Source organism: Odocoileus virginianus, chromosome 23 (genome assembly GCF_023699985.2).
Source record: "Odocoileus virginianus isolate 20LAN1187 ecotype Illinois chromosome 23, Ovbor_1.2, whole genome shotgun sequence".
NCBI lineage: Eukaryota > Metazoa > Chordata > Mammalia > Artiodactyla > Cervidae > Odocoileus > Odocoileus virginianus.
Window position 1 is genome coordinate 20,366,925 of NC_069696.1, and position 24,993 is coordinate 20,391,917.

General features: G+C 39.4%; 2 protein-coding genes across 7 annotated transcripts in view; both read right to left on the reverse strand.

The window, feature by feature from the left end:
* GUCY2C (guanylate cyclase 2C) overlaps nt 1-23,330 on the reverse strand; it is a 97,671-nt gene extending 74,341 nt beyond the window's left edge. For 4 of the 6 annotated variants that reach the window (XM_070453660.1, XM_070453659.1, XM_070453661.1 and 1 more), the window contains exon 1: nt 13,083-13,169. The gene's annotated coding sequence lies outside the window, so the exon portion shown is untranslated. Of the gene's footprint in view, nt 1-2,232; nt 3,174-13,082; nt 13,170-23,245 lie in introns of those variants that run through there. The other 2 variants (XM_070453657.1, XM_070453658.1) reach the window with 2 other exon arrangements.
* H4C16 (H4 histone 16) lies at nt 8,086-24,810 on the reverse strand. Its single transcript, XM_070453662.1, has 3 exons — nt 23,246-24,810; nt 13,083-13,238; nt 8,086-8,299 (listed from the first exon to the last, which is right to left on the reverse strand). Exon 1 carries the CDS (start codon nt 24,255-24,257, stop codon nt 23,946-23,948), a length of 312 nt encoding a protein of 103 aa, XP_070309763.1. The 5' UTR covers nt 24,258-24,810; the 3' UTR covers nt 8,086-8,299; nt 13,083-13,238; nt 23,246-23,945.
* Nucleotides 24,811-24,993: the final 183 nt, after the last annotated feature.

A 24,993-nucleotide genomic window follows, 5' to 3' on the forward strand; every position in this document is an offset into this window, starting at 1 on the left:
CTCAGAGGGTAACCTAGTTAGTGATTGTTATTCCTGGTTGCCATTCTCTAAATGGCAGGATCAACTGCTTCTTCCTTTGTGCTATTTTTGTGTATAGTAGGTGTATCTTCTCTAATTTTAATTAAATTAATTGGACTGAGAAAGCTACGTATATGACAACTTCACTTTATTAGAAAAGTCGTAGTGGAAAGAAATTTCAGTTGTATTCAAGAAATAACTGTAACTAGATGTGATTAAAACATTATCCCAAAAACAAATATTTGGAATCTACCACAGGAATGAAAGTTTAAACTATGCTTATTTAGATAAATTTTTTTATTATTTGAAATATATTTACACTGCATTAGCAGGATATATTTGAGAGAAAGAATAGAAACTCTGAAATGCAGAATGGCAGATATTTCTTTTCACGTTATGTATGAGATTAGGAAAAGCGAATCTGTTGAATGTTTAAAACTTGGCAAAATTATTTGAAGAAGGAGCAAATGCCTGATGAAATAGGATTAAATGGAAATGGATAAGAAGGTCAAGGGGAGAAAACTTATTAATCCTTCAAGATTGAAGAAACTGGTTTCCTAAAGACATATGATATCAAATGTATCAGACATGGCTACATTTAATACATTTGTTTAAAAAAAATTCTGTAAAACATTGAAAGGAGTCTTACAGTTTTGCTACTGGATTTGAGCAAACTCTGGGAGATAGTGGAGGACAGAGGAGCCTGGCATGTGCTATAGTCCATGGGGTCGCACAAGGTCAGACACAAATTAGCAATTAAACGACAAGTTGGAATAATATACCAGTTTTTTGTATTTGGAGCCAAGACTTCTTTCTTTTAGGTCTCAAACACCTTTATAGACTTTTGAGATCTAGACAGTGATAGACTGTCCCTGATAAGTAAGGATGCAAAAATAGACTGTGAGAAAGAAACCACACCCACTTACAGCTGGCACGCATAACATCCCTGTGAAATAGAAGGATTATTTAAATTAAGGTGTTTGTGAGAGAAATGGAGGCGAAGAGCCAACAAAACCGAGTACAAAACTGTAAATCTGTCAGGGAAGAAAATATAGTCATGTGAGGATGTGAACGTAGGGACAAGTAAGAATTTCTGGCATAAATTTCAAGAGCAAGCTCCATGGGCAATCTGAAACACAAACGTGATATCAGCAGGAATGGTAATGATGCCGGAGGTTTGGATTTTGCTACTGAACCAAACTTGGGTCCACCCACCCCCACATAAGGCCAACTGACTGGGTTGTGATAAAGGAAAGTGCAGTTTTTATTGCAGGCTCCAGACAAAAAGGCTCTAAAAACCCAGATTCCCAATGGGTCTCAGGGAGGCATTCTTAAAGACCAAGTGAGGCAGGGGAGTCCCAGGGTATGTGACCAGCTCCTGAAGTTCTCTGACTGGTTGGTGATGAGATGACAGTGAAGTGTGACAGGGGTTAACACCATCAAGGTTCAGGTGCCACTATGGCTGACAGCTTATGGTCATCAAATAGTTCATTTCTTCCACTTGGTGGGGAATTTTAGCTTCTGTAAAACAACTCAGGAAATGTGCATCAGATACTGTTAGCTCAGTACTTCACAGAAGAGCTGGGGAAGGGGCCCATCCCTGGATGGCTCCATAGGGTCCTGCTATGTCACAACTTTACCATGAAAAAATGGAGGAAGTTGGATCAAGAAATTCCCGGTAACGGATTTCTTGTGTATGGCTGCTATGTATGCTCAGTCACTCAGCTGTGTCCAACCTGTGCAACCCCACAGACTGTAGCCTGCCAGGCTCCTCTGTCCATGGGGTTCTCCAGGCAAGAATACTGGAGTGGGTTGCCATTTCCTTCTGCAGTTTATGGTTGTTACTCAAGGTACACAGCGCTACTGATGGAGAATTTCTGCATGACTATAGAAGAACTAGAGGCTTAAAAAACAACAACAACAATAAAAAACAGTCTATGTGTTTCCTCCTGAAAGAAGGATGGTTAAGACAGATGGTTAGGAATAACAAAACATTTTCACAGCTTGGTTTTAAGTTGAAGCAAGTAGGACAAAGTAGACAAAAATTGAGATAAATTTCAAATTCCCTCTTTCAAGTAGAGGACTTCTAGAAAAGGTATCCTCAGATGAAGAGAAAACAATCCCTAAATCACAACATGCAAAAGGAAGCAACAATAGACTGGTTCAAAACTGGGAAAGGAGTTGGACAAGGTTGTATATTTTCACCCTGCTTACTTAGCTCACATGCAGAGTACATCATGAGAAATGATGGACTGGATGACTCACAAGCTGGAATCAAGGTTGCCAGCAGATGCTGCAGAACAGTCGGCACGGCTCTCCTCTTGGTCCTGAGAGGTCCCTTCCAAATGGTCCAAGGGACTCTACATATTGCCAGCCCACGTTTGGCCTTGACAGTTCATGCACAGTTCCATCTAAATTCCTCTTACCAGTGTCAAGGTTTGCTTGTTCCAGAGATCAAGCCCTGAGCCTTTGGACTGGGAGCACTGACTCCAAGACCCTAGACCACCAGAAAACTAACCTTCAGTCAGTTCAGTTAAGTCGCTCAGTCGCGTCCGACTCTTTGCGACCCCATGAATCGCAGCAGACCAGGCCTCCCTGTCCATCACCAAGTCCCGGAGCTTACTCAAACTCATGTCCATAGAGTCAGTGATGCCATCCAGCCATCTCATCCTCCGTTGTCCCCTTCTCCTCCTGCCCCCAATCCCTTCCAGCATCAGGGTCTTTTCCAATGAGTCAACTCTTTGCATCAGGTGGCCAAAGTATTGGAGTTTCAGCTTTAGCATCAGTCCTTCCAATGAACACCCAGGACTGATCTCCTTTAGGATGGACTGGTTGGATCTCCTTTCAGTCCAAGGGACTCTCAAGCGTCTACTCCAACCTTGCTGCTGCTGCTGCTGCTAAGTCGCGTCAGTCGTGTCTGACTCTGTGCAACCCCATAGACAGCAGCTCACCAGGCTCTGCCGTCCCTGGGACTCTCCAGGCAAGAACACTGGAATGGGTTGCCATTTTCTTCTCCAATGCATGAAAGTGAAAAGTGAAAGTGAAGCCGCTCAGTCATGTCCGACTCCTAGCGACCCCATGGACTGCAGCCTTCCAGGCTCCTCCATCCATGGGATTTTCCAGGCAGGAGTACTGGAGTGGGTCTTCAACCTTAGGGAGTATCAAATAGTGAGAACTCACAAAAAGGAAATCACTTGAATACAAGACCCGGCATTGCCCAACCACCAGCAGCACCCTGTGCAGGAAGCCTTATCTAAAAAACAAACAAAACAAAAATACAAACCAAATCATCACAGATAGGATTACCACCTCACTCAGCCTTGCCCATCAGAGGAAAGACAAACAAATAAAAAACTCAGCACAAATCTCACCCTAAAGGAAGCTTATACAAACCACTGGACTAAACTTAGGAGGGCAGAAACCAAAAGGAAGAAAAATTTCAACCTTGAAGCCTGGGGAAAGGAGACCTCAAACACAATAAGTTAAAACAATTTTGTTTTAAAGGCAGAGAAATACTGTACAAATGAAGGAACAAAGTAGAAACACAGAAGTCAAAATAAATGAACAGGAAATAGGCAAACTACATGAAAAAGGATTCAGAATAATGATAGTAAAGATGGTTAAAAACACTGAAAGCAAAATGGAGACAATGCAAGAATAAATTGAACACTTAGAAGAATTAAAGAATAAACATAAAAACAACACAGTTACTGAAATTAAAAATACTCTAGAAGGAATCAATAGCAGAATATCTGAAACAGAGGAAAGAATCAGTGAGTTGGAAGATACAATGGTGGAAATCACTTCTAAAGAGCAGAAAAAGTAAAAAGAATGAAAAGAACTGAGGATAGTCTCAGAGACCTCTGGGACAATATCAAATGCACCAACATTCGACTTATAGGGGTCCCAGAAGAGGAAGAGAAAAAGAAAGGGTATGAGAAAATTTTTGAAGAGATTATAGTTGAAAATTCCCCTAACATGGAAAAGGAAATAGTCAATCAAATCCAAGAGGTGCAAAGAGTCCCATACAGGATAAACCCAAGGAGAAACACGCCAAGACACATACTAATCAAACTAACAAAGACTAAACACAAAGAAAGAATATTAAAAGCAGCAAGGGAAAAGCAACAAGTAACATACAAGGGAAACCCCATATGCTTAACAGCTGATCTTTCAGCAGAAACTCTGCAGGCCAGAAGGGAATGGCAGGATATATTTAAAGTACTGAAAGGGAAAAATCTACAACCAAGATTACTGTACCAACCAAGGATCTCATTCAAAATTGATGGAGAAATAAAAAAGCATTTCAGACAAGCAAAAGTTAAGAGAGTTCAGTATCACCAAACCAGCTTTACAACAAATGGTAAAGGGACTTATATAGTCAAGAAATACAAGAGAATAAAAAAGATCTACAAAATCAACCCCAGACAATTAAGAAAATGGCAATAAGAACATGTGTATCAATAATTACTTTAAATGTACATGGATTAAATGTTCCATCCAAAAGACACAGACTGACTGAATGGATTAAAAGAAAAAGACCCATATATATGCTGTCTACAAGAAATCCACTTCATACCTAAAGATACATATAGACTGAAAGTGAGAGGATGGAAAATATATTCCATGCAAATGGGAAGCAAAAGAAAGCTGAAGTAGCAATCCTCGTATCAGACAAAATAGACCTTGAAATAAAGAATATTACAAGAGATAAGGAAGGACACTACATAATGATCAAGGGATCAGTCCAAGAGGAAGACCTAAGAACTGTAAATATCTATGCACCGAACATAGGAGCACCTCAATACATAAGACAAATGCTAACAGACATAAAAGGAGAAATTGACAGTAACACAATAATAGCAGGGGACTTTAACAACCCACTCACATCAATGGAAAGATCATCAAAACAGAAAATTAATAAGGAAACACATCTTAAATGATACACTAGATGAGCTGGATCTCATCAATATCTTTAGGACATTCCATCCAAATGCAGACGAATATACCTTCTTGTCAAGTGCACACGGAACATTCTCCAGGATAGACTACATCTTGGGTCACAAATCAAACTTCAGTAAATTTAACAAAATTGAAATCGTATCAAGCATCTTCCTGACCACAATGCTATGAGACTAGATATCAATTACAAGAAAAAAACTGCAAAAAACACAAACACATGGAGATTAAACAACACGTTTCTAAATAACAGGTTACTACGTTTCTAAATAACCAACAGGTTACTGAAGAAATCAAAAGGAAAACAAAAAAATTTCTAGAAACAAATGACAATGAAAACACGGCAACTCAAAACCTATGCAATGCAGCAAAAGCAGTTCTAAGAGGTAAGTTTAGAGCAATACAATCCTACCTCAAGAAACAAGAAAAACATTGAACAGACAACCTAACTTTACACCTGAAACAGCTGGAAAAAGAGAACAAAAAACCCCCAAAATTAGTAGAAGGAAAGAAATCATAAAGAGCAGAGATAAATGAAAAAGAAATGAAAGAAACAATAGTAAAGATTAATAAAACTAAAAGCTGGTTCTTTGAGAATATAAACAAAATCGACAAGCCTTTATCTAGACTCATCCAGAAAAAAAAGAGAGAAGAATCAAATCAACAAAATTAGAAATGAAAAAGAAGAGGTTACAACAGACAATGCACAGATACAAAGGATTATAAGATACTATTATGAACAACTATATGGCAATAAAATAGAAAACCTGGAAGAAATGGACAGATTCTTAGAAAAGTTTAATCTTCCAAGACTGAATCAGGAAGAAATAGAAATTATCAACAACCCCATTACAAGCACTGAAATTGAAGCTGTGATCAGAAAACTCCCCAAAAACAAAAGCCCAGGACCAGATGGCTTCACAGGAGAATTCTATCAAACATTTAGAGAAGAGCTAATGTCTATCCTTCAGCAAAATGTGAACTGTGAAATTCCAGATGTTCAAGCTGGTTTTAGAAAAGGCAGAAGAAACAGAGATCAAATTGCCAACATCTGCTGGATCATCAAAAAAGCAAGAGAGTTCCAGAAAAACATCTATTTCTGCTTTACTGACTATGCCAAAGCCTTTGACTGTGTGGATCACAAGAAACTGTGGAAAATCCTGAAAGAGATGAGAATACCAGACCACCTGACCTGCCTCTTGAGAAACCTGTATGCAGGTCAGGATGCAACAGTTAGAACTGGACCTGGAACAACAGACTGGTTCCAAATTGGGAAAGGAGTTCGTCAAGGCTGTATATTGTCACCTTGCTTAGTTAACTTATATGCAGAGTAGTACATCATGAGAAACGCTGGGCTGGATGAAGCACAAGCTGGAATCAAGATTGCCGGGAGAAATATCAATAACCTCTGATACGCAGATGACACCACCCTTATGGCAGAAAGTGAAGAACTAAAGAGCCTCTTGATGAAAGTGGAAGAGGAGAGTGAGAAAGTTGGCTTAAAGCTCAACGTTCAGAAAACTAAGATCACAGCATCCAGTCCCATCACTTCAAGGCAAATAGATGGGGAAACAGTGGCAGACTTTATTTTTGGGGGCTCCAAAATCACTGCAGATGGTGACTGCAGCCATGAAATTAAAAGATGCTTACTCCTTGGGAAGAAAGTATAACCAACCTAGACAGCATATTAAAAAGCAGAGACATTACTTTGCCAACAAAGGTCCATCTAGTCAAGGCTATGGTTTTTCCAGTAGTCATGTATGGATGTGAGAGTTGGAGTATAAAGAAAGCTGAGCACCGAAGAATCGATGCTTTTGAACTGTGGTGTGGAGAAGACTTTTGAGAGTCCCTTGGACTGCAAGGAGATCCAACCAGTCCATCCTATAGGAGATCAGTCCTGGGTGTTCATTGGAAGGACTGATGTTGAAGCTGAAACTCCAATACTTAGGCCATGTGATGCGAAGAGCTTGCTGGGAAAGATTGAAGGCAGGAGGAGAAGGGGACAACAGAGGATGAGATGGCTGGATGGCATCACTGACTCAATAGACACAAGTTTGGGTAAACTCTGGGAGCTGGCAATGGACAGGGAGGTCTGGCATGCTGCAGTCCATGGGGTTGCAAAGAGTCGGACACGACTGAGCGACTGAACTGAACTGAATGTCTATCCTTCTAAAACTCTTTCAAAAATCTGTACAGGAAGGAATATTTCCAAACTGATTCTATGAACCCACCATCACCCAGATACCAAAACCAGACAAAGAAAACACAAAAAAAGAAAATTAGATGACAATATCACTGATGAACATAGATGCAAAAATCCTCAGCATTCTTTGGCATTGCCCTTCTTTGGGAATGGAATGAAAACTGACCTTTTCCAGTCCCGTGGCCACTGCTGAGTTTTCCAAATTTGCTGACATACTGAGTGCAGCACTTTCACAGCATCATCTTTTAGGATTTGAAAAAGGTTAGCTGGAACTGCATCACCTCCACTAGCTTTGTAGTGATGCTTCCTAAGGCCCACTTGACTTCACACTCCAAAATGTCTGGCTTTAGGTGAGTGACTGACCACATCATCATGGTTATCCAGGTAATTAAGACCTTTTTTGTATAGTTCAGTTCTTCTGTATTTTCTTCCCACCTCTTTCTTAATCTCTTGTTTCTGTTATACACACATAGTCGCTCAGTCATGTCTGACTCTTTGCAACCTCATGGACTGTAGCCTGCCAGGCTCTTCTATCCAAGGAATATTCCAGGCAAAAATATTGGAATGGGTAGCCATTCCCTTTTCCAGGGGATCTTCCCAACCCAGGGATCAAACCAATGTCTCCTGCATTGCAGGCAGATTCTTTACCATCTGGAGCTTCCCTTGTGGCTCAGCTGGTAAAGAATCCATCTGCATTGAGAGAGACCTAGGTTCAATCCCTGGTTTGGGAAGATCCCCTGCAGAAGGAAAAGGCTACCCACTCCAGTATTCTGGCCTGGAGAATTCCATGAACTGTATAGTCCAGGGGGTCGCAAAGAGTCGGACACGACTGAGTGACTTTCACTTTTCCACTTTCTTTACCATCTGAACCACAAGGGATGCCCCTACTTCTGTTAGGTCCTTACCATTTTTGTCCTTTATCATGTCCATCTTTGCATGAAATGTTCCCTTAATATCTCCAATTTTCTTGAAGAGATCTGTAGTCTTTCCCATTCCTCTATTCTTTGCATTGTTCAAGTAAGAAGGCTTTCTTATCTCTCCTTGCTATTCTCTGGAACTTCGCATTCAGTTAGGTATATTTTTCCCTTTCTCCCTTGCCTTTTGCTTCTCTTTTCTCACCTATTTGTAAAGGCAAATATCATGTTAGTATTCTTCTGAAAATAGTTTAACCCGGCTGACCCTTTAAAGTGTCTTGAGGACCTTCACCCAAGGAGTCTACAGACCATTCTTTGAGAACCACTACTTTACATGGTAGTTATCTTATCACGTTGTAGGTCTCCTCACCTATCCTTCTCTGCCTTGCTGAACTGCACTCACTTAAGAATGTTTGCATCAACTGCTGCCCGGGCTGGGAACTCTCTGCCACTGTATCTTTATTGTTATCAGATTTCAACTCAATGGCACCTCCTAGAGACACCTGTTGTGCTTAACCAGTTTAAAGAACACGTCTCTCTCGTAGTCACTCTCTATTATGTTACTTCACATTACTTTCTTTATGAAAGTTATCATCATTTGATACTATCTGGTTAATTAACATGCCTCCCCATTAGAATTACGTGTAGTAATTCAAGGAATTGAGTTGTCTTACTCATTTCTGTACCTCCAGTTCCTAGAAGAGTGCAGTCAAAATTCAATAAATATTTTAAAAGACCTTGAGGAATCAAAAGAAAAAGTAGATACTGCAGTAATTTGAAATGCACAAAGCCTTATAAGGCAATTTATTATAGTTTTCAGTATTAATCTTCCAATGACTCTTATCTCATGACATTTTTTCATTGTTTATAATCAACTTTAATATTCTCTCCACACCAGTATAGAACTTGCATTGTTCTATTTTCCATTCCCATTATTACACTTGGCTGGATTGTAAAATACTTTAGGGCATAGACAAAGAAGCTAGAAAGGCACGTAAAATAACCTTCTGCTTAACAAAAAGTAATTTTTTCCATAGTATTTTTAGAGCATAGTGTGTGTAAAGGTTAACATTTACGAGCATGATCAATCTGGGGTATTTGACATCTTTAGTATTTTGAGTCTTCTTATTCAGGAACATGGTCTGTCCCTTTACTTATGTCTTTATTGATGCATCTAAATGAAGTTTTACTATTTTATATATAAGTATACTGTACATTGACCAACCTAGATAGCATATTAAAAAGCAGAGACATGACTTTGCCAACAAAGGTCTGTCTGGTCAAGGCTATGGTTTTTCCAGTGGTCATGTATGGATGTGAGAGTTGGACTGTGAAGAAAGCTGAGCAGAGAAGAACTGATGCTTTTGAACTGTGGTGTTTGAGAAGACTCTTGAGAGTCCCTTGGGCTGCAAGGAGATCCAACCAGTCCATCCTAAAGGAGATCAGTCCTGGGTGTTCATTGGAAGGACTGATGCTGAAGCTGAAACTCCAATACTTTGGCCACCTGACGCGAAGAGTTGACTCATTGGAAAAGACCCTGATGCTGGGAGGAATTGGGGGCAGGAGGATAAAGGGACGACGGAGGATGAGATGGCTGGATGGCATCACCGACTCGATGGACATGAATTTGAGTAAGCTCTGGGAGTTGGTGATGGATAGGGAGGCCTGGCGTGCTGCGATTCATGGGGTCGCAAAGAGTCGGACATGACTGAGCGACTGAACTGAACTGATACTGTATATTATTTATTAGAATTATTCATAACTACTATGTATTATATACTTTTGTTACTGTAAGTCAATTGTAAGTTGTATTTTTGAAACCTTACTGTTTACGTATAGAAATTTAAAACTTTTTGTATTGATTTTGTATCTGGCAATCTTGCTAAGCTCTTTTATTGCACACTAATAATTTGTAAATGAAAGTTTTTTTGTTTATAAAAGCACATCATTTACTAAGTGATTTTTTTTTTTTAATTATATTACTCCAAATAGAAATCGGGAGACTACACATCTTAATTTGCCTAGGTGGGTTGGTAAGATTGTTTTTATATCCTTATTTTCCCTAACAGTATATATATATCTTGCTGTATTTCCTATTTTAAAGATAATGATATTTAACATTTCACCATGAAATTCACTGTAGGAATTCAGTTTTTATTTTTTCAGATTATTTTTTCATGTTAATGACATTTCCTTCTATTTGTAGGTTCCAAGTTTCTAAACATAAACAATGTTTTAGTTGTATTCTTTTCTCTACCTGTTGATATGATAAAATGTTTTCTCTACTTTTTTCATGTGGAAATGATATTAGTATATTTATCATGCTGAACTATTGCTAGAATAGTTGCATCCTGAAATAAACTCCACTTGGTCATGATATATACTTATTTTCTTATTTTTACATTGCTAGATTTGGTTTGCTATTATTTTATTTGGGCTTTTACATCTATGTCTTGAGTGATATTTATCTGTAATATACATTTATAACCTGAGAAAGTACTGCCTATGTCAGGTTTTGGGGTCATGGTTGTGCCAATCTCATAATATGTTGGGGAGCATTGTTTCTTTTTTCTATTCTTTGGAAGAGTTTGTATAAGATTAGAATAACCTGCTGAACATTCAGGGAGGGTGAGATGTTTTAAGACAACAAGAAAAGGTGAAAATCACAAAGGAAAAGCTAGGTTTTTTTTTCTCCTACATTAGAATTGTGAACTTCTATTCATCAAGTACACTATAAAGAGTAAAAATACAACTAAGAGAAAATTGTAGTATGAACCAAAGGGTTAATATGCACAGATTACTGTAAGACATCTACAAGTCAGTAAGAAACAATCAAATGTAAAAATGATGTACGAAAAAAAAAAATGATGTAAGTAATTTCATTCTAATCACTCTCCCCTGTATCCTGTTCTACCCACCTTATGTAGGTAACAGTTTTTATTAATTTCACTTTAAATCATTCCAGCTTTTTAAAAGCAGAGAGGAATATATATTCTTTAACCTTCTTTCTTGTCTACTGACATCATTTAAAGGCAAAAGTCCCTAGAACTATGCTCACATCTGTACAGAGATCTTCATTCTTATTTTTCAAATAGCTGCACAATATTTCATCATGCAGCTGTTTTTAATTGTTTGTTTAGGCAGTCTTACTTTATTGAACATGAATTTTTCCCAATCCTTGGCTACAAATATTGCTCCAATGGGTAATCTGCACATGATTTATACTTGGGATTTAATGTGGCATGATTTTGAAATTAACCTCCAACTAGAACCATAGCTCCATTGGTTTTTCCTGGCAACAATCTCTTTGGTTGGTGACTACAACAAATTTTACTGAAAATCCCAAACCCACCATACACCAGGAATTAGTGTGGGTCTGAATAAATATGGCTTAACCAGAGACAAGGGCTTTCTGAAAAGATCTAAACAGACTGAAGTTTCTGTACTGGGTTGTGCCTCTTCCACTAGAGATAAAAAGTGAAAGTTGCTCAGTCATGTCCAACTCTTTGTGACTCCATGGAGTACACAGTCCATGGAATTCTCCAGGCCAGAATACTGGAGTGGATAGCCGCTCCCTTCTCCAAGGGATTTTTCCAACCCAGGGACTGAACCCAGGTCTCCGGTATTGCAGGCGGATTCTTTACCAGCTGAGCCACAAGGATACTGAAACATTAATATGCACTGGTAGACATAATTAAATGACCAAGAAGAAATTACAATTCCTTGTAAACAGTTTACAGACAACAATAAATGGGAAATGTTAATGCTTTATGGTAATTACAATATTAAACTCACTCAAACTATAAATTGCTGTTTCTCAAAACAGATCTTAAAAAAAGTTAAAAAAGTAATATGTGTATGATATCAAATCAAATAGAAAAAAATCTTATAATATCCCTACAGATATGTCAGCCCCATTTCACATAGGAAATTTTAAGTCTGACTCCTTGTTTTGTAAGTTTGAATATTATTGCTTCTATCATTGCCTCTATGGTCCCAGAATATCTTTCACTCCAACAGTGTAGGAGTTTTATTGCCAGATTGCTAACATTTACTTTCTACTCTGCAAAGACAAAACAAAAATAGCCTGCCTTGTTACTAGCATAAGAATCTAGGTTTGCTCTTCATTTCTCACGAAACCATCTACCTTATGAATATAATTTTAATTAGCTACATTCTTATAAAGGCTTTCCTGGTGACTCAGAGGTAAAGAATCTGCTCGATCCTCTGAGTCAGGAAGATCCCCTGGAGAAGGAATGGCAACCCATTCCAGGATTCTTGCCTGGGAAATCCCATGGACAGTGGAGCCTAGCAGGCTACAGTCCATGGGGTCGCAAAAGAGTTGGACACAACTTAGCGACTATACAGTAACAACACATTCCTATTAGACTAGACACTGTTACAGAGTCCAAGATACATGAAAAGGTAAATTCTATGGTTGATAAAACTAAATGGAGTTGTTAATATCTAGCTTACACCTACAGCTGGAACTACATATTTATTTCATAATTCCAGAAAAAGATACATTATTTAACAGCAGGGTATCAACTGCAAGATGATTTTGACTGAATTGATTAATTATTTAAATCAAATTACCAGTACACTTTTTAAATGCCCATGTTAACTTGATTATTTCCATTTTAGCAAATTAAAAGACCAACTTGATAAATATATTAAATGTTCATCTGAGAATAACAGAGGTATTTCTACATGTCTCAGTTCAGTTCAGTCACTCAGTTGTGTCGGACTCTTTGTGACCCCATGGACTGCAGCACACCAGGCGTCCTTGTCCATTACCAGCTACTAGAGTTTACTCAAAACTCAAGTCCATCTACATGTCTAGATGATACAAATATCAAGACATTGTCTACAGTTAATTATATAACTAAAAGTGGAGATAGGAATGACCACGCTGGGGCATAAAGAAATATAAAAGCTTAATGAGTTATTTAGCAGTTGTTTTTAAAGCTAAAAGTTTCAGTCCTCACCTGGAATTTGTCTTGCCACCCCGAGCAGGTAAGTACCCCGTCAGAACCACAGCTCCATCTTCTGTGCATGACCACAGTCTCCTCGGTTGGTTGGTGACATAACAACATCCACAGTCCATGGGTAACCCAGACCCATGATTCACAAGGGGTCATTACCTTTGGGGGGTTGAATACAAAAGTCTTTATCAAAGTCCTTCACTAGAGATCCACTGGTATCTCAATCAGGACGTATCAGAAGATCATAGATATTGGATTATGTGGATGTTTTTTTCCTGAATAGTATTTGACTTGAAACACCAAATTAAACGATAGTCAAACTGAGCTAGGCGAAAACAAAGTGCAGAATGGGAAGCTGAGTTTTGTATGGGCAGTAGTAGAGAAAGTTTTCTCATTTCTTGAAGCATTTATATATAACTACATCTCACATCTACTGGTCTATCTAAAATGTACCATTTTACTATAAAGAATTCAAACCACCAATTGCCTGCTGATTCTCTACAAATGGCTTCACACACAAGAGTCAATCTGTAATGATTCCCATTTAGGTTTCAAGTTTTAAATTAATTCTGTTGTCAGGATATGGCCTGGAATGAATGACATTTTTAATGGTTATTCTCACTGCTTCTGCCTCTGTCCTATTTATAGTTATAGCATTAGCAAAGGAGAAAAAGATGATGTTTTGTGTAATCTTTATTTCTGTCATCTTCCTCACATATGTCTTTTTCTGATCATTACCACAAAATCAAAGATTATTTAAGTTAGTGAAAGGAACAAAATAATTATGTTAATAAAGAAGTTACTTCACTGAGTATTTTTTTTTTAATCCTAAAACAATTTTGGATCTCTAGGAATAAGAAATGGAAGAGACAAAAAAAGTCAATTACCAGATAAGAGGTTTGGATCTTGCTAGGAAAAGAAGTAAGACCTTTCATGCAAGTAAGATAAAAATAAGTTAATTTATTTTTAAAATTTTCCATAATTTAAAATTAAAATTATTATACAAACACAGCATTTATGGATTAAAAAGTAAAAATGACTTTTGTGCATGTTTTACTCCTTTCTTAATAACACTGCTCTCCCAAAATAATGACTGACAGTTTAATTCTTTCAGAGCCTTTAATATTTATATGTATTTTCCTATTGTCCTTATTTCCCTTTTCTACCTTTAATTTCATCTAATTATGCCAAGAAACTTTTCTTCCCAGAAGGAACAATATCATATCTAAAGTCCTGACAGCATAGTTACACGGCAAGCAGATGTATTAGATGGATGCTACCTTTGCATAAAACAAAAAATATTCAAGTTACCTAGCCACAGTAGTGTCATATATACGTAAATGACATATATATATATATATATATATATATATATATATATATATATGTTTCTCTGGTGGCTCAAATGGTAAAGAGCCTGCCTGCAATGCAGGAGAACTGGGTTCTATCCCTGGGTCAGGAAGATTCCCTGGAGAAGGGAATGGAAACCCACTCCAGTATTCTTGCCTGGAAAATTCCATGGACGGAGGAACCTAGTGGATTGTAGTTTATGGGGTCACAAAGAGTCAGACATGACTGAGCGATTAATATATAAACACAATAAATGATTTTTCTTGGAAGGTATTTTAGATAATTTTGAAGTGTACTAGTAAATTAACTGGCTTGCCAGAATAATGAATCTGTGTTAAAAACAAGTTCATAATTAAAAAAAGGAAGATAATGGGACCTAATTAAACTTAAAAGCTTTTGCACAACAAAGGAAACTATAAGCAAGGTGAAAAGACAGCCCTCAGATTGGGAGAAAATTATAGCAAATGAAGCAACAAAGGATTAATCTCAAAAATATACAAGCAACTCCTGCAGCTCAATTCCAGAAAAATAAATGACCCAATCAAAAAATGGGCCGAAGAACTAAACAGACATTTCTCCAAAGAAGACATACAGATGGCTAACAAACACATGTAAAGATGCTCAACATCACTCATTATCAGAGAAATGCAAATCAAAACCACAATGAGGTACCATTACACGCCAGTCAGGATGGCTGCTATCCAAAAGTCTACAAGCAATAAATGCTGGAGAGGGTGTGGAGAAAAGGGAATCCTCTTACACTGTTGGTGGGAATGCAAACTAGTACAGCCGCTATGGAAAACAGTGTGGAGATTTCTTAAAAAACTGGAAATAGAACTGCCATATGACCCAGCAATCCCACTTCTGGGCATACACACCGAGGAAACCAGATCTGAAAGAGACACGTGCACCCCAATGTTCATCGAAGCACTGTTTATAGTAGCCAGGACATGGAAGCAACCTAGATGCCCATCAGCAGACGAATGGATGAGGAAGCTATGGTACATATACACCATGGAATATTACTCAGCCATTAAAAAGAATTCAGTTGAATCAGTTCTAATGAGATGGATGAAACTGGAGCCCATTATACAGAGTGAAGTAAGCCATAAAGATAAAGACCATTACAGTATACTAACACATATATATGGAATTTAGAAAGATGATAACGATAACCCTATATGCGAAACAGAAAAAGAGACACAGATATACAGAACAGACTTTTGGACTCTGTGGGAGAAGGCGAGGGTGGGATGCTTCGAGAGAACAGCATCGAAACATGTATATTATCTATGGTGAAACAGATCACCAGCCTAGGCTGGATGCATGAGACAAGTGCTCGGGCCTGGTGCACTGGGAAGACCCAGAGGGAGCGGGTGGAGAGGGAGGTGGGAGGGGGATCGGGATGGGGAATACATGTAACTCCATGACTGATTCATGTCAATGTATGACAAAACCCACTACAATATTGTAAAGTAATTAGCCTCCAACTAACAGAAATAAATGAAAAAAAAAAAAAAACAGAAAAACAATCGCACTCTGCAGAAAGCCCAGGAGACGGGTGAGCAGCAGTGTCTTCTGCACCAGCGAGGACAGCAAGGGGAACCTCCATGGTCACTGAAGTTGCTCTCCGTGGTCGGGTTAGGAATGAAGAGGCACCGCGTGGCCCAGCCGCATCCCCGGTGCTGAGCAGGGCTCCCCAGGCATGGACCCCAGCCTGCCGGGGCCCAGGCCCTGACTTTGCCCAGCTGAGCACTCCGGTCAGGAAAAAATAAAATAAAATAAATAAAAGAACTTTAATGAACTTTACATTAATGAAAACTCAGGGGTTTTTTTGTCCTGTTCCTGATGGTTTTTCCTATTGCTGTGTAACCAATGCATAGAGTAGTGCCTGGCACACTGCTGGCTCTCTGCATATTTAAATGGCTAATAAAATGAAATACTTAGATAAATTAAAAAAAAAGATAACAAAAAAAAGGGAAGATAACAATGATAATGACTCAAAAAATGTTTCAAGGAAAGTCAAATAGTTGACAATAAGCAAAATATACTTTGGTTTTTAAGACACAGTTTCAGCAAAACAGCATTATCAATTATACCAGATTTTATAATAACATATTGATTTACAGTTTTCTGGTAAGTAATTTATAAAGCCTGCTTTCACAGTATTTTTAATATGAACTGTAAGCATAAAGAGTAAGCATCTGCTATACTTTGACATTTAAGTAACAGAAAAATCAAAATGTCTTAAACTAATACAGGAAGTCTATAAGACAGTTTTCCCTTCACTCAAATTTGAGAAAGGGCTTCCTCAGTGGTTCACTGGTAAAGAATCTGGCTGCAATGCAGGAGACGATCCTTGGGTGGGGACGATCCCTTGGTGGAGAACACCGTAGCCCACTCTAGTATTTTTGCCTGGAGAATCCTACAGACAGAGGATCCTGGCAGGCTACAGTTCATGGGGTTGCAAAGAGTTGGGAATGACTGAGCAACTGACACATAGAACAGGCTGGTATAATTTTTCAAAAATAAAGAGACAAGTGAATGATCAGAAACAAGAAGGAAAAGCTTGAATGGAGAATGAAGATCATGGCAATATGCTTACATTAAAAGAAAAGAAATATCTCAAGTCAACAACCTAACTTTAAAGCCCAAGAATCTAGAAAAAGAAACTAGATCGCTGGTGTATTAAGAATTGCAGGTGAAAAAAAATAAAAAAGAACTGCAGGTGACAAAACAGCATATCAGATGAGGCAAAATAAAAATAAATAAATGGAATTCAAGTTATTTGATACCCAAAAGCCAAAAAAATAAAATTAAGCCAAAAGAGTTACTCAGAGTGATAAAAGGTAACAACATATAAAGAAGGTATGGCAGTCATGAAGTTTAAATACCAAGTCAGACAAAAGAATTCTGTAAAATAAATACTATTCAAAATATGAGGCTAAATTGACAGAAACAGAAATATAGGCAACAAGAAGATACTATCAAGAACAATATGTATTGAATAGATAAAAACAGTGATAGTCTATTTTGAAAATACAATAATTAGGAATATTGAATAAATACATATAAATTCAGCTGTCATATTTTAAAACACACGTTATGCCTCCTTGTCCAAGATCCAGAAGACATTTTCAAAACTGGTCATATGTGAAATTTCAATAATTTCCAAAAAGAAGAAATTATAGAGCTCACAAATTTCTAGCCCAAATGAATAACTAGAAATTAATACTGATAAATAAAACAAGAAAACATTACAACCATGGGTAAAATTTTAACCTCTTTAATAATTAGGTTAGGATGAGATGAAATAAAAATAAAACTTTATTATTATGACGAATAAAATACACTATAACATTTCAAAAGTTTGATATTTGTCCAAAGCTATAATAGAAATAAATCCAAAGTCATAACTTATACCTTTATTTTAAAAATAAAAAATCTAAAATGAACTGGGGATAATAGGTTTTGGAGAAGTGGTAAAAAATGATATTAAGGAAATTATAAGATAATAATATAAGCAAAAGTTGCTTAAAGTTTTTAAAAGATAAATTATTTTTGAAGAAGATAACAATAAACAGATTTATGAAAAATATCAGAAAAAAGATAACACAAAGTCAGTGTGTTAACTTTAAAATGAAGCGGTCTCCCTGCCTATTCCTCCATCATCTTGGGAAGACACACGAACCTTACTGTCCACTTCAGAGTTATTTACAATAGCTAGGACATGGAAGAAACCTAGATGGCCATTGGCAGATGAATGGATAAGGAAGTTGTGGCACATATACACAATGGAATATTACTCAGCTACAAAAATGAACACATTTGAGTCGGTTCTAATGAGGTGGATGACCCTAGAGTTTATTACACAGAGTGAAGTAAGTCAGAAAGAGAAAGACAAATATCATATATTAATGCGTATATATGGAATCTAGAAAGATGGTACTGACAACCCTACGTACAGGGCAGCAAAGGAGACACAGACGTTAAGAATAGACTTTTGGTCTCAGTGCGAGGAAAGTATTCTTGCCTTGAGAACCCCATGAACAGTATGAAAAGGCAAAAAGGTATGACAATGAAAGATGAACTCCCCAGGTCAGTAGGTGCCCAATATGCTACTGGAGAAGAGTGGAGAAATAACTCCAGAAAGAGTGAAGGGACAGAGCCAAAGTAAAAACAACACCCAGCTGTGGATGTGACTGGTGATGGAAGTAAAGTCCGATGCTGTAAAGAGCAATATTGCACAGGAACCTGGAATGTTAGGTCCACGAATCAAGGCAAACTGGAAGACGTGAAACAGGAGATGGCAAGAGTGAACATTGACCTTTTAGGAATCAGCAAACTAAAATGATCTGGAATGGGGTGAATTTAACTCAGATGATCACTATTTCTACTACTGTGGGCAGGAATCCCTTAGAAGTGAAGTAGCCATCATAGTCAACAACAGAGTCCGAAATGCAGTACTTGGATGCAGTCTCAAAAACAAGAGAATGACCTCTGTTCATTTCCAAGGCAAACCATTCAATATCACAGTAATCCAAGGCTATGCCATGACCAGTAATGCTGAAGAAGCTAAAGTTGAATGCCTCTATGAAGACCTACAAGACCTTCTAGAACTAACACTCAAAAAAGATGTCCTCTTCATCATAGGAGACTGGAATGTAAAAGTAGGAAGTCAAGAGATACCTGGGGTAACAGGCAAATTCGGCCTTTGAGTACAAAACGAAGGTCAAAGACTAATTGAGTTTCGCTAAGAGAACACACTGGTCATTGCAAACACCCACTTCCAACAACATAAGAGAAGACTCTACACATGGACATCACCAGATGGTCAACACTGAAATCAGATTGATTATATTTTTTGCAGCCAAAGATGTAGAAGCTCTATACAGTCAGCAAAAACAAGACCAGGAACTGACTGTGGCTCAGATCACAAACTCCTTATTGCCAAATTCAGACTTAAATTGAAGAAACCAGAGAAAACCACTAGATCATTCAAGTATGACCTATATCAAATCCCTTACGATTATACAATGGAAGTGACAAATAGATTCAAGGGATTAGATCTGATAGAGTGCCTGAAGAACTAAGGACAGGGGTTCATGACATCGTACAGGAGGCAGTGATCAAGGCCATCCCCAAGGAAAAGAAATGCAAAAAGGCAAAACGGTCGTCTGAGGAGGCCTTACAAATAGCTGAGAAAAGAAGAGAAGCGAAAGGCAAAGGAGAAAAGGAAAGATATACCCATTTGAATGCAGAGTTCCAAAGAATAGCAAGGAGAGGTAAGAAAGCCTTCCTAAGTGATCAGTGCAAAGGAATAAAGGAAAATAATAGAATGGGAAAGACTAGAGATCTCAAGAAAATTAGAGATACCAAGGGAACATATTTCATGCAAAGATGGGCACAATTAAGGACAGAAATGGTATGGACCTAAAAGAAGCAGAAGATGTTAAAAAGAGGTGGCAAGAATACACAGAAGAAATATACCAAAAAGATGTTCACGACCCAGATCATCATGATGGTGTGATCACTCACCTAGAGCCAGACATCCTGGAATGTGAAATCAAGTGGGCCTTACGAAGCATCACTATGAACAAAGCTAGTGGAGGTGATGGAATTCCAGTTGAGTTATTTCAAATCCTAAAAGATGATGCTGTGAAAGTGCTGCACTCAATATGCCAGCAAATTTGGAAAACGCAGCAATGGCCATAAGACTGGAAAAGGTCAGTTTTCATTCCAATCCCAAAGAAAGGGAATCCCAAAGAATGGTCAAACTACCGCACAATTGCACTCATCTCACACACTAGCAAAAGTAATGCTCAAAATTCTCCAAGCCAGGCTTCAACAGTACATGAACCATGAACTTCCAGATGTTTAAGCTGGGTTTAGAAAAGGCAGAGGAACCAGAGATCAAACTAAAAACATCTGCTGGATCATCAAAAAAGCAAGAGCGTTCCAGAAAAACATCTATTTCTCCTTTATTGACTATGCCAAAACCTTTGTGTGAATCACAACAAACTGTGGAAAATTCTTAGAGATGAGAATACCAGACCACCTGACCTGCCTCTTGAGAAATCTGTACGCAGGTCAGGAAGCAAGAGTTAGAACTGGACCTGGAACAACAGACTTGTTCCAAATTGGGAAAGGAGTTCAGCAAGGCTGTATATTGTCACCCTGCTTGTTTAATTTATATGAAGAGTACATCATGGGAAATGCTGGGCTGGATGAAGCACAAGCTGGAATCAAGATTACTGCAAGAAATATCAATAACCTCAGATATGCAGATGACACCACCCTTATGGCAGAAAATGAAGAAGAGAAGAACTAAACAGCCTCTTGATGAAAGTGAAAGAGGAAAGTGAGAAAGTTGGCTTAAAGCTCAACATTCAAAAAACTAAGATCATGGTATACGGTCCCATCACTTCATGGCAAATAGATGGGCAAACAGTGGAAACACTGAGAGACTTTATTTTCTTCGGCTCCAAAATCACTGCAGATGGTGATTGCAGCCATGAAATTAAAAGACACTTACTCTTTGGAAGGAAAGTTATGACCAACCTAGGTAGCATATTGAAAAGCAGAGACATTACTTTACCAACAAAGGACCACCTAGTCAAGGCTATGGTTTTTCCAGTGGTCACGTATGGATGTGAGAGTTGGACTGTAAAGAAAGCTGAAAGCCAAAGAATTGATGCTTTTGAACTGTGGTGTTGGAGAAGATTCTTGAGAGTCCCTTGGACTGCAAAGAGATCCAACCAGTCCATCCTAAAGGAGATCAGTCCTGAATATTCATTGGAAGGACTGATGCTGAAGCAGAAACTCCAATACCTTGGCCACCCGATGCAAATAACTGACTCATTTGAAAAGACCTTGATGCTGGGAAAGACTGAAGGCGAGAGAAGGGGACAACAGAGGATGAGATGGTTGGATGGCATCACCGCTTGACATGAGTTTGGGTAAATTCCAGGAGTTGGTGATGGACAGCGAGCCCTGGCATGCTGCAGTCCACGGGGTTGCAAAGAGTCAGACACAACTGAGCAACTGAACTGAACTGATCTGATGGCTTATCTCTGAATCTTCAAAAGTTAACAGTTCTTGGGATAAAAGAGGCATTAAATGTTCAAACTAGAAGAGATGACTTTGCTACAGGATCTAATTTCAACAGGACTTTATTCTACATTGCAAGAAAAGCATTTTAGAAGAGCTTTAAATTAAGTTCTTTATTTAACAAACACATGTAGTAATGCATTCTATATTTTCTGAAGTTAACTCCTGAAAATCTCAGTTCTAATTTCAGATAACTTGTGTTCTCAAATTTTGTAACCCCCTTTTGGTTTGGAAAATCATTTCTTCAGGATTGGATACTACCATGGGACTCAAACAGAAACAAAGACTTTTCATGTTCAAATAATTTGGTATTATTTTATAAAGTACATAAAACATGAACAACAATAAGCTGTGCTACAATGGAAAATTAAGTTCTACTAGACAGGTTCAAAAAATATTGAGGCCACCATCAAAAATATAAACAAAAAATAATCGCAAGTAATTTAAATACTTAAGGAATAGATATTTTAAATTACCATATGAATAGTTATTTTCATGCTCCACTGCAGTCCCACCTTCATCCTCAATAATCTGATTCACACTAAATTGGGGGTTAATTTAACTAATTTAGTTTAATTTTACTAAATTTAATAGGTACATTACCTATCTACTCAAATTCACTCATTCACTCAGTCAACAAATATAAATGTACCCAAGTGTGCCATACCCTGATGCTTCTTTTTAGGTAACTCAGGGGTTTTCTTCGCTTGAACTGAAGAAAGATGAGCTTCTGGAACTGTCTCACTTCCTAGAAATTCAATACATAACCAACATCACAGTATGGAGAAGAAAGTACTAAGAAGTGAAATGTCAGCAAATGGGGGCTGGGGGCGGCAGTGGCACGTAAGGGTTAAGAACCTTAAGGGTTCAAATCCTGATTCCAGTACTTTCCCCCTGTATCCGTTACCTCGTCTGTAAAATGGTAATAATAAATAATTCATAGATTTGCTGGAGAATCGAATGCAAAAATGGAAAACAATGTGTTCCAAAGTGGCTGATATTCGTTAAATGGTATGATGCCAGCCTCTGCTGCGGGAACACGGGAAATGCTTTCCCGGCTAGAGTACATCTCAGATATATATGGCTTGAAATGAAATCTACGTACATCACTGTCAAGGCTGGGAAACTATTCCAGGCAACCAGTCCAGAAAGCTAAGTGATTTCACGGTGTGCAGACAAGCCAGAGCTAAGGGATATTAGTTAAGGTGCATGGGATTACACTTCATGTTGTGGTTCTAAGCCCCTTCCCAATTTCCATCACACAGAGGAAGGACAGAGTCAGAAGTCGAGCAACGGTTCCAGCCTCGCCCTAGCCGGCAGCACGCAGGTGGAGCGCCCTTGTCTTCAGTCCCGCCTTTGACCCCAGGAAGCGCCCGCAAACCGGCCCTCCTTACTCGGTCTCCTGGGCAGGACAAATGGGTAGGACTCCACGACTATACAGCTCTCTCGATACACCATTTTCACCGAACTCTAGATTCCAACCCGCTGCCCCACTCCTTCCCGCAGCCCCGGGCCGGGCCGTTCTGAACAGGCCCTTCACTTAGGAAGCCTGGGTTTATCTCCTGGGTGCGAGCGGGTCACAAGACCCTCTTTATCCTAGGCAACAGTACTGCCTGCGCCCCGGCACTGCTGCCGGCTAACTCCTGGATTCCCGCGTCCCGGGGCTTGAGCACCGCTGCCGGGCAGTCTTGGGTTGGGATGCTCACCTGCTCGCCGCGACCACATTTGTGCAGTCGACCCAAGAGTAGCGCAGGGGCCGACGGTTTGGGCCCAGCCTTGCCCTTCGCCCACACGTGGGCGCCCCGATTCCGCGTCGGAGTTGGATTACCTCACTCAAACATTCCGTCGATGTATAAAATACTAATGCTTGGCAGGATCTCTGCGCGCAACTCTAGGCCTGCACCTCGCGCTTTTCTATTGGACACAACATGCCGGGTCTCAGAGGAGGCTGGCCGCATCGGCGAAATCCACGCCCTCTGATACCTTCCGTCCAATCGGAGGCAGAGAACCGCATTTGCCCTATTTGCATACAAGTTACTCTACATAAGCCCAGGTCCGGCGGCATTCGCTCCCAAAACACCCATTTCTAAATTGACGATACCCGTTTCTCAAACGGAGTCCAAACTCAGCACGTCAGCGTCGGAAACGAACAGAAAGATCACTTACTGCCCTGAGATGCGTTTCGCAGGCTATGTGCCTAGCGCGGGCCCTTCGAGCTTCGCTGCTCACACCTCACCTAGCCTCAAGCCTAACCCCGAATCATCCGTCCGAACTACAATCGTAAAGCCTCCTCTGAAGCACGTACTTGCACATTCAACAGGAAACTTAAGCGTTATCAACCCTTTTTTTGAGGTTTTGGTGGCCCTAAAAAGGGCCTTTTGGAATCTAATAAGCCGCAGGCACAGCTCAGCCACCGAAGCCGTAGAGTGTGCGGCCCTGGCGTTTCAGAGCATACACCACATCCATGGCCGTGACCGTCTTGCGCTTGGCGTGCTCCGTGTATGTCACCGCATCGCGGATCACGTTTTCCAAAAACACTTTGAGCACTCCACGGGTCTCTTCGTAGATGAGCCCTGAGATGCGCTTGACACCACCACGGCGGGCCAGACGGCGAATTGCGGGCTTCGTAATGCCCTGGATGTTGTCCCGTAAGACCTTCCGGTGACGCTTGGCACCTCCCTTACCCAGCCCTTTCCCACCCTTGCCCCTGCCAGACATCTTCAACACAAACAAAACAACAGCCGCGTAAGGCAAGCTCGTAACACTTAGGGGAGCGAAGAACCTGGGCTTATATATCCTTTAGAGCGGACCTGGTTGAAAACCTCAAGATAGTGGGCGGAGCTAAGTCCCCAAGAGGGTTTTTGTTTTTTTTTTAATCGTCTCCCTACAAAATTTTTCGGTTGCTTATTTGGGAAAACTTTTTGTTATTTTTGCCATGAAATTGAGGAAAGACTCGATAGAAATTATATTGCCGTTTTCTCCACACTTAAAAAACGGTAGGCCAGATCCAGTGAGTGCCGCGTTCCCCTTCTCTTTCCTCCACCTCGTCCGCCCCCGCCTCTCTCTAGCGCGCGGGAATTCTAATTTTATAGTTTTCAAACGAAATGCACACTTTAATACAATTCTTAGACTAATTTGAAACTCAATAGGAACTGGGAATGCTTTACTACTTTTTAAATTTCAAAGCAGTTGCTTTACACCTATGAGTCTTTTAAAGTCACCAGTTGGGATAGAGGAAATCCTTCAATCGTTCTTTTTCTCTTTTGTGGCCCCGTGAAGAAAAGTCTAACCTTACCCCTTCCTCTCCACCCCCACCCCCACCCCCACCCCCCGACTTTTCTCTTGCAGCTTCTTCTGGACAATTTGCAGGTTTTACTGCTTCCTCCGTCCCCCACCCCCAGCCCAAGCACGGGGTTTTGCTTCTCAGTCAAATGACAATTTCTGTGATTAGTTA

Excerpts from the sequence above, each read along its gene's own strand:
- H4C16 (XM_070453662.1), bottom strand. The coding sequence starts at position 24,257 with ATGTCTGGCAGGGGCAAGGGTGGGAAAGGGCTGGGTAAGGGAGGTGCC.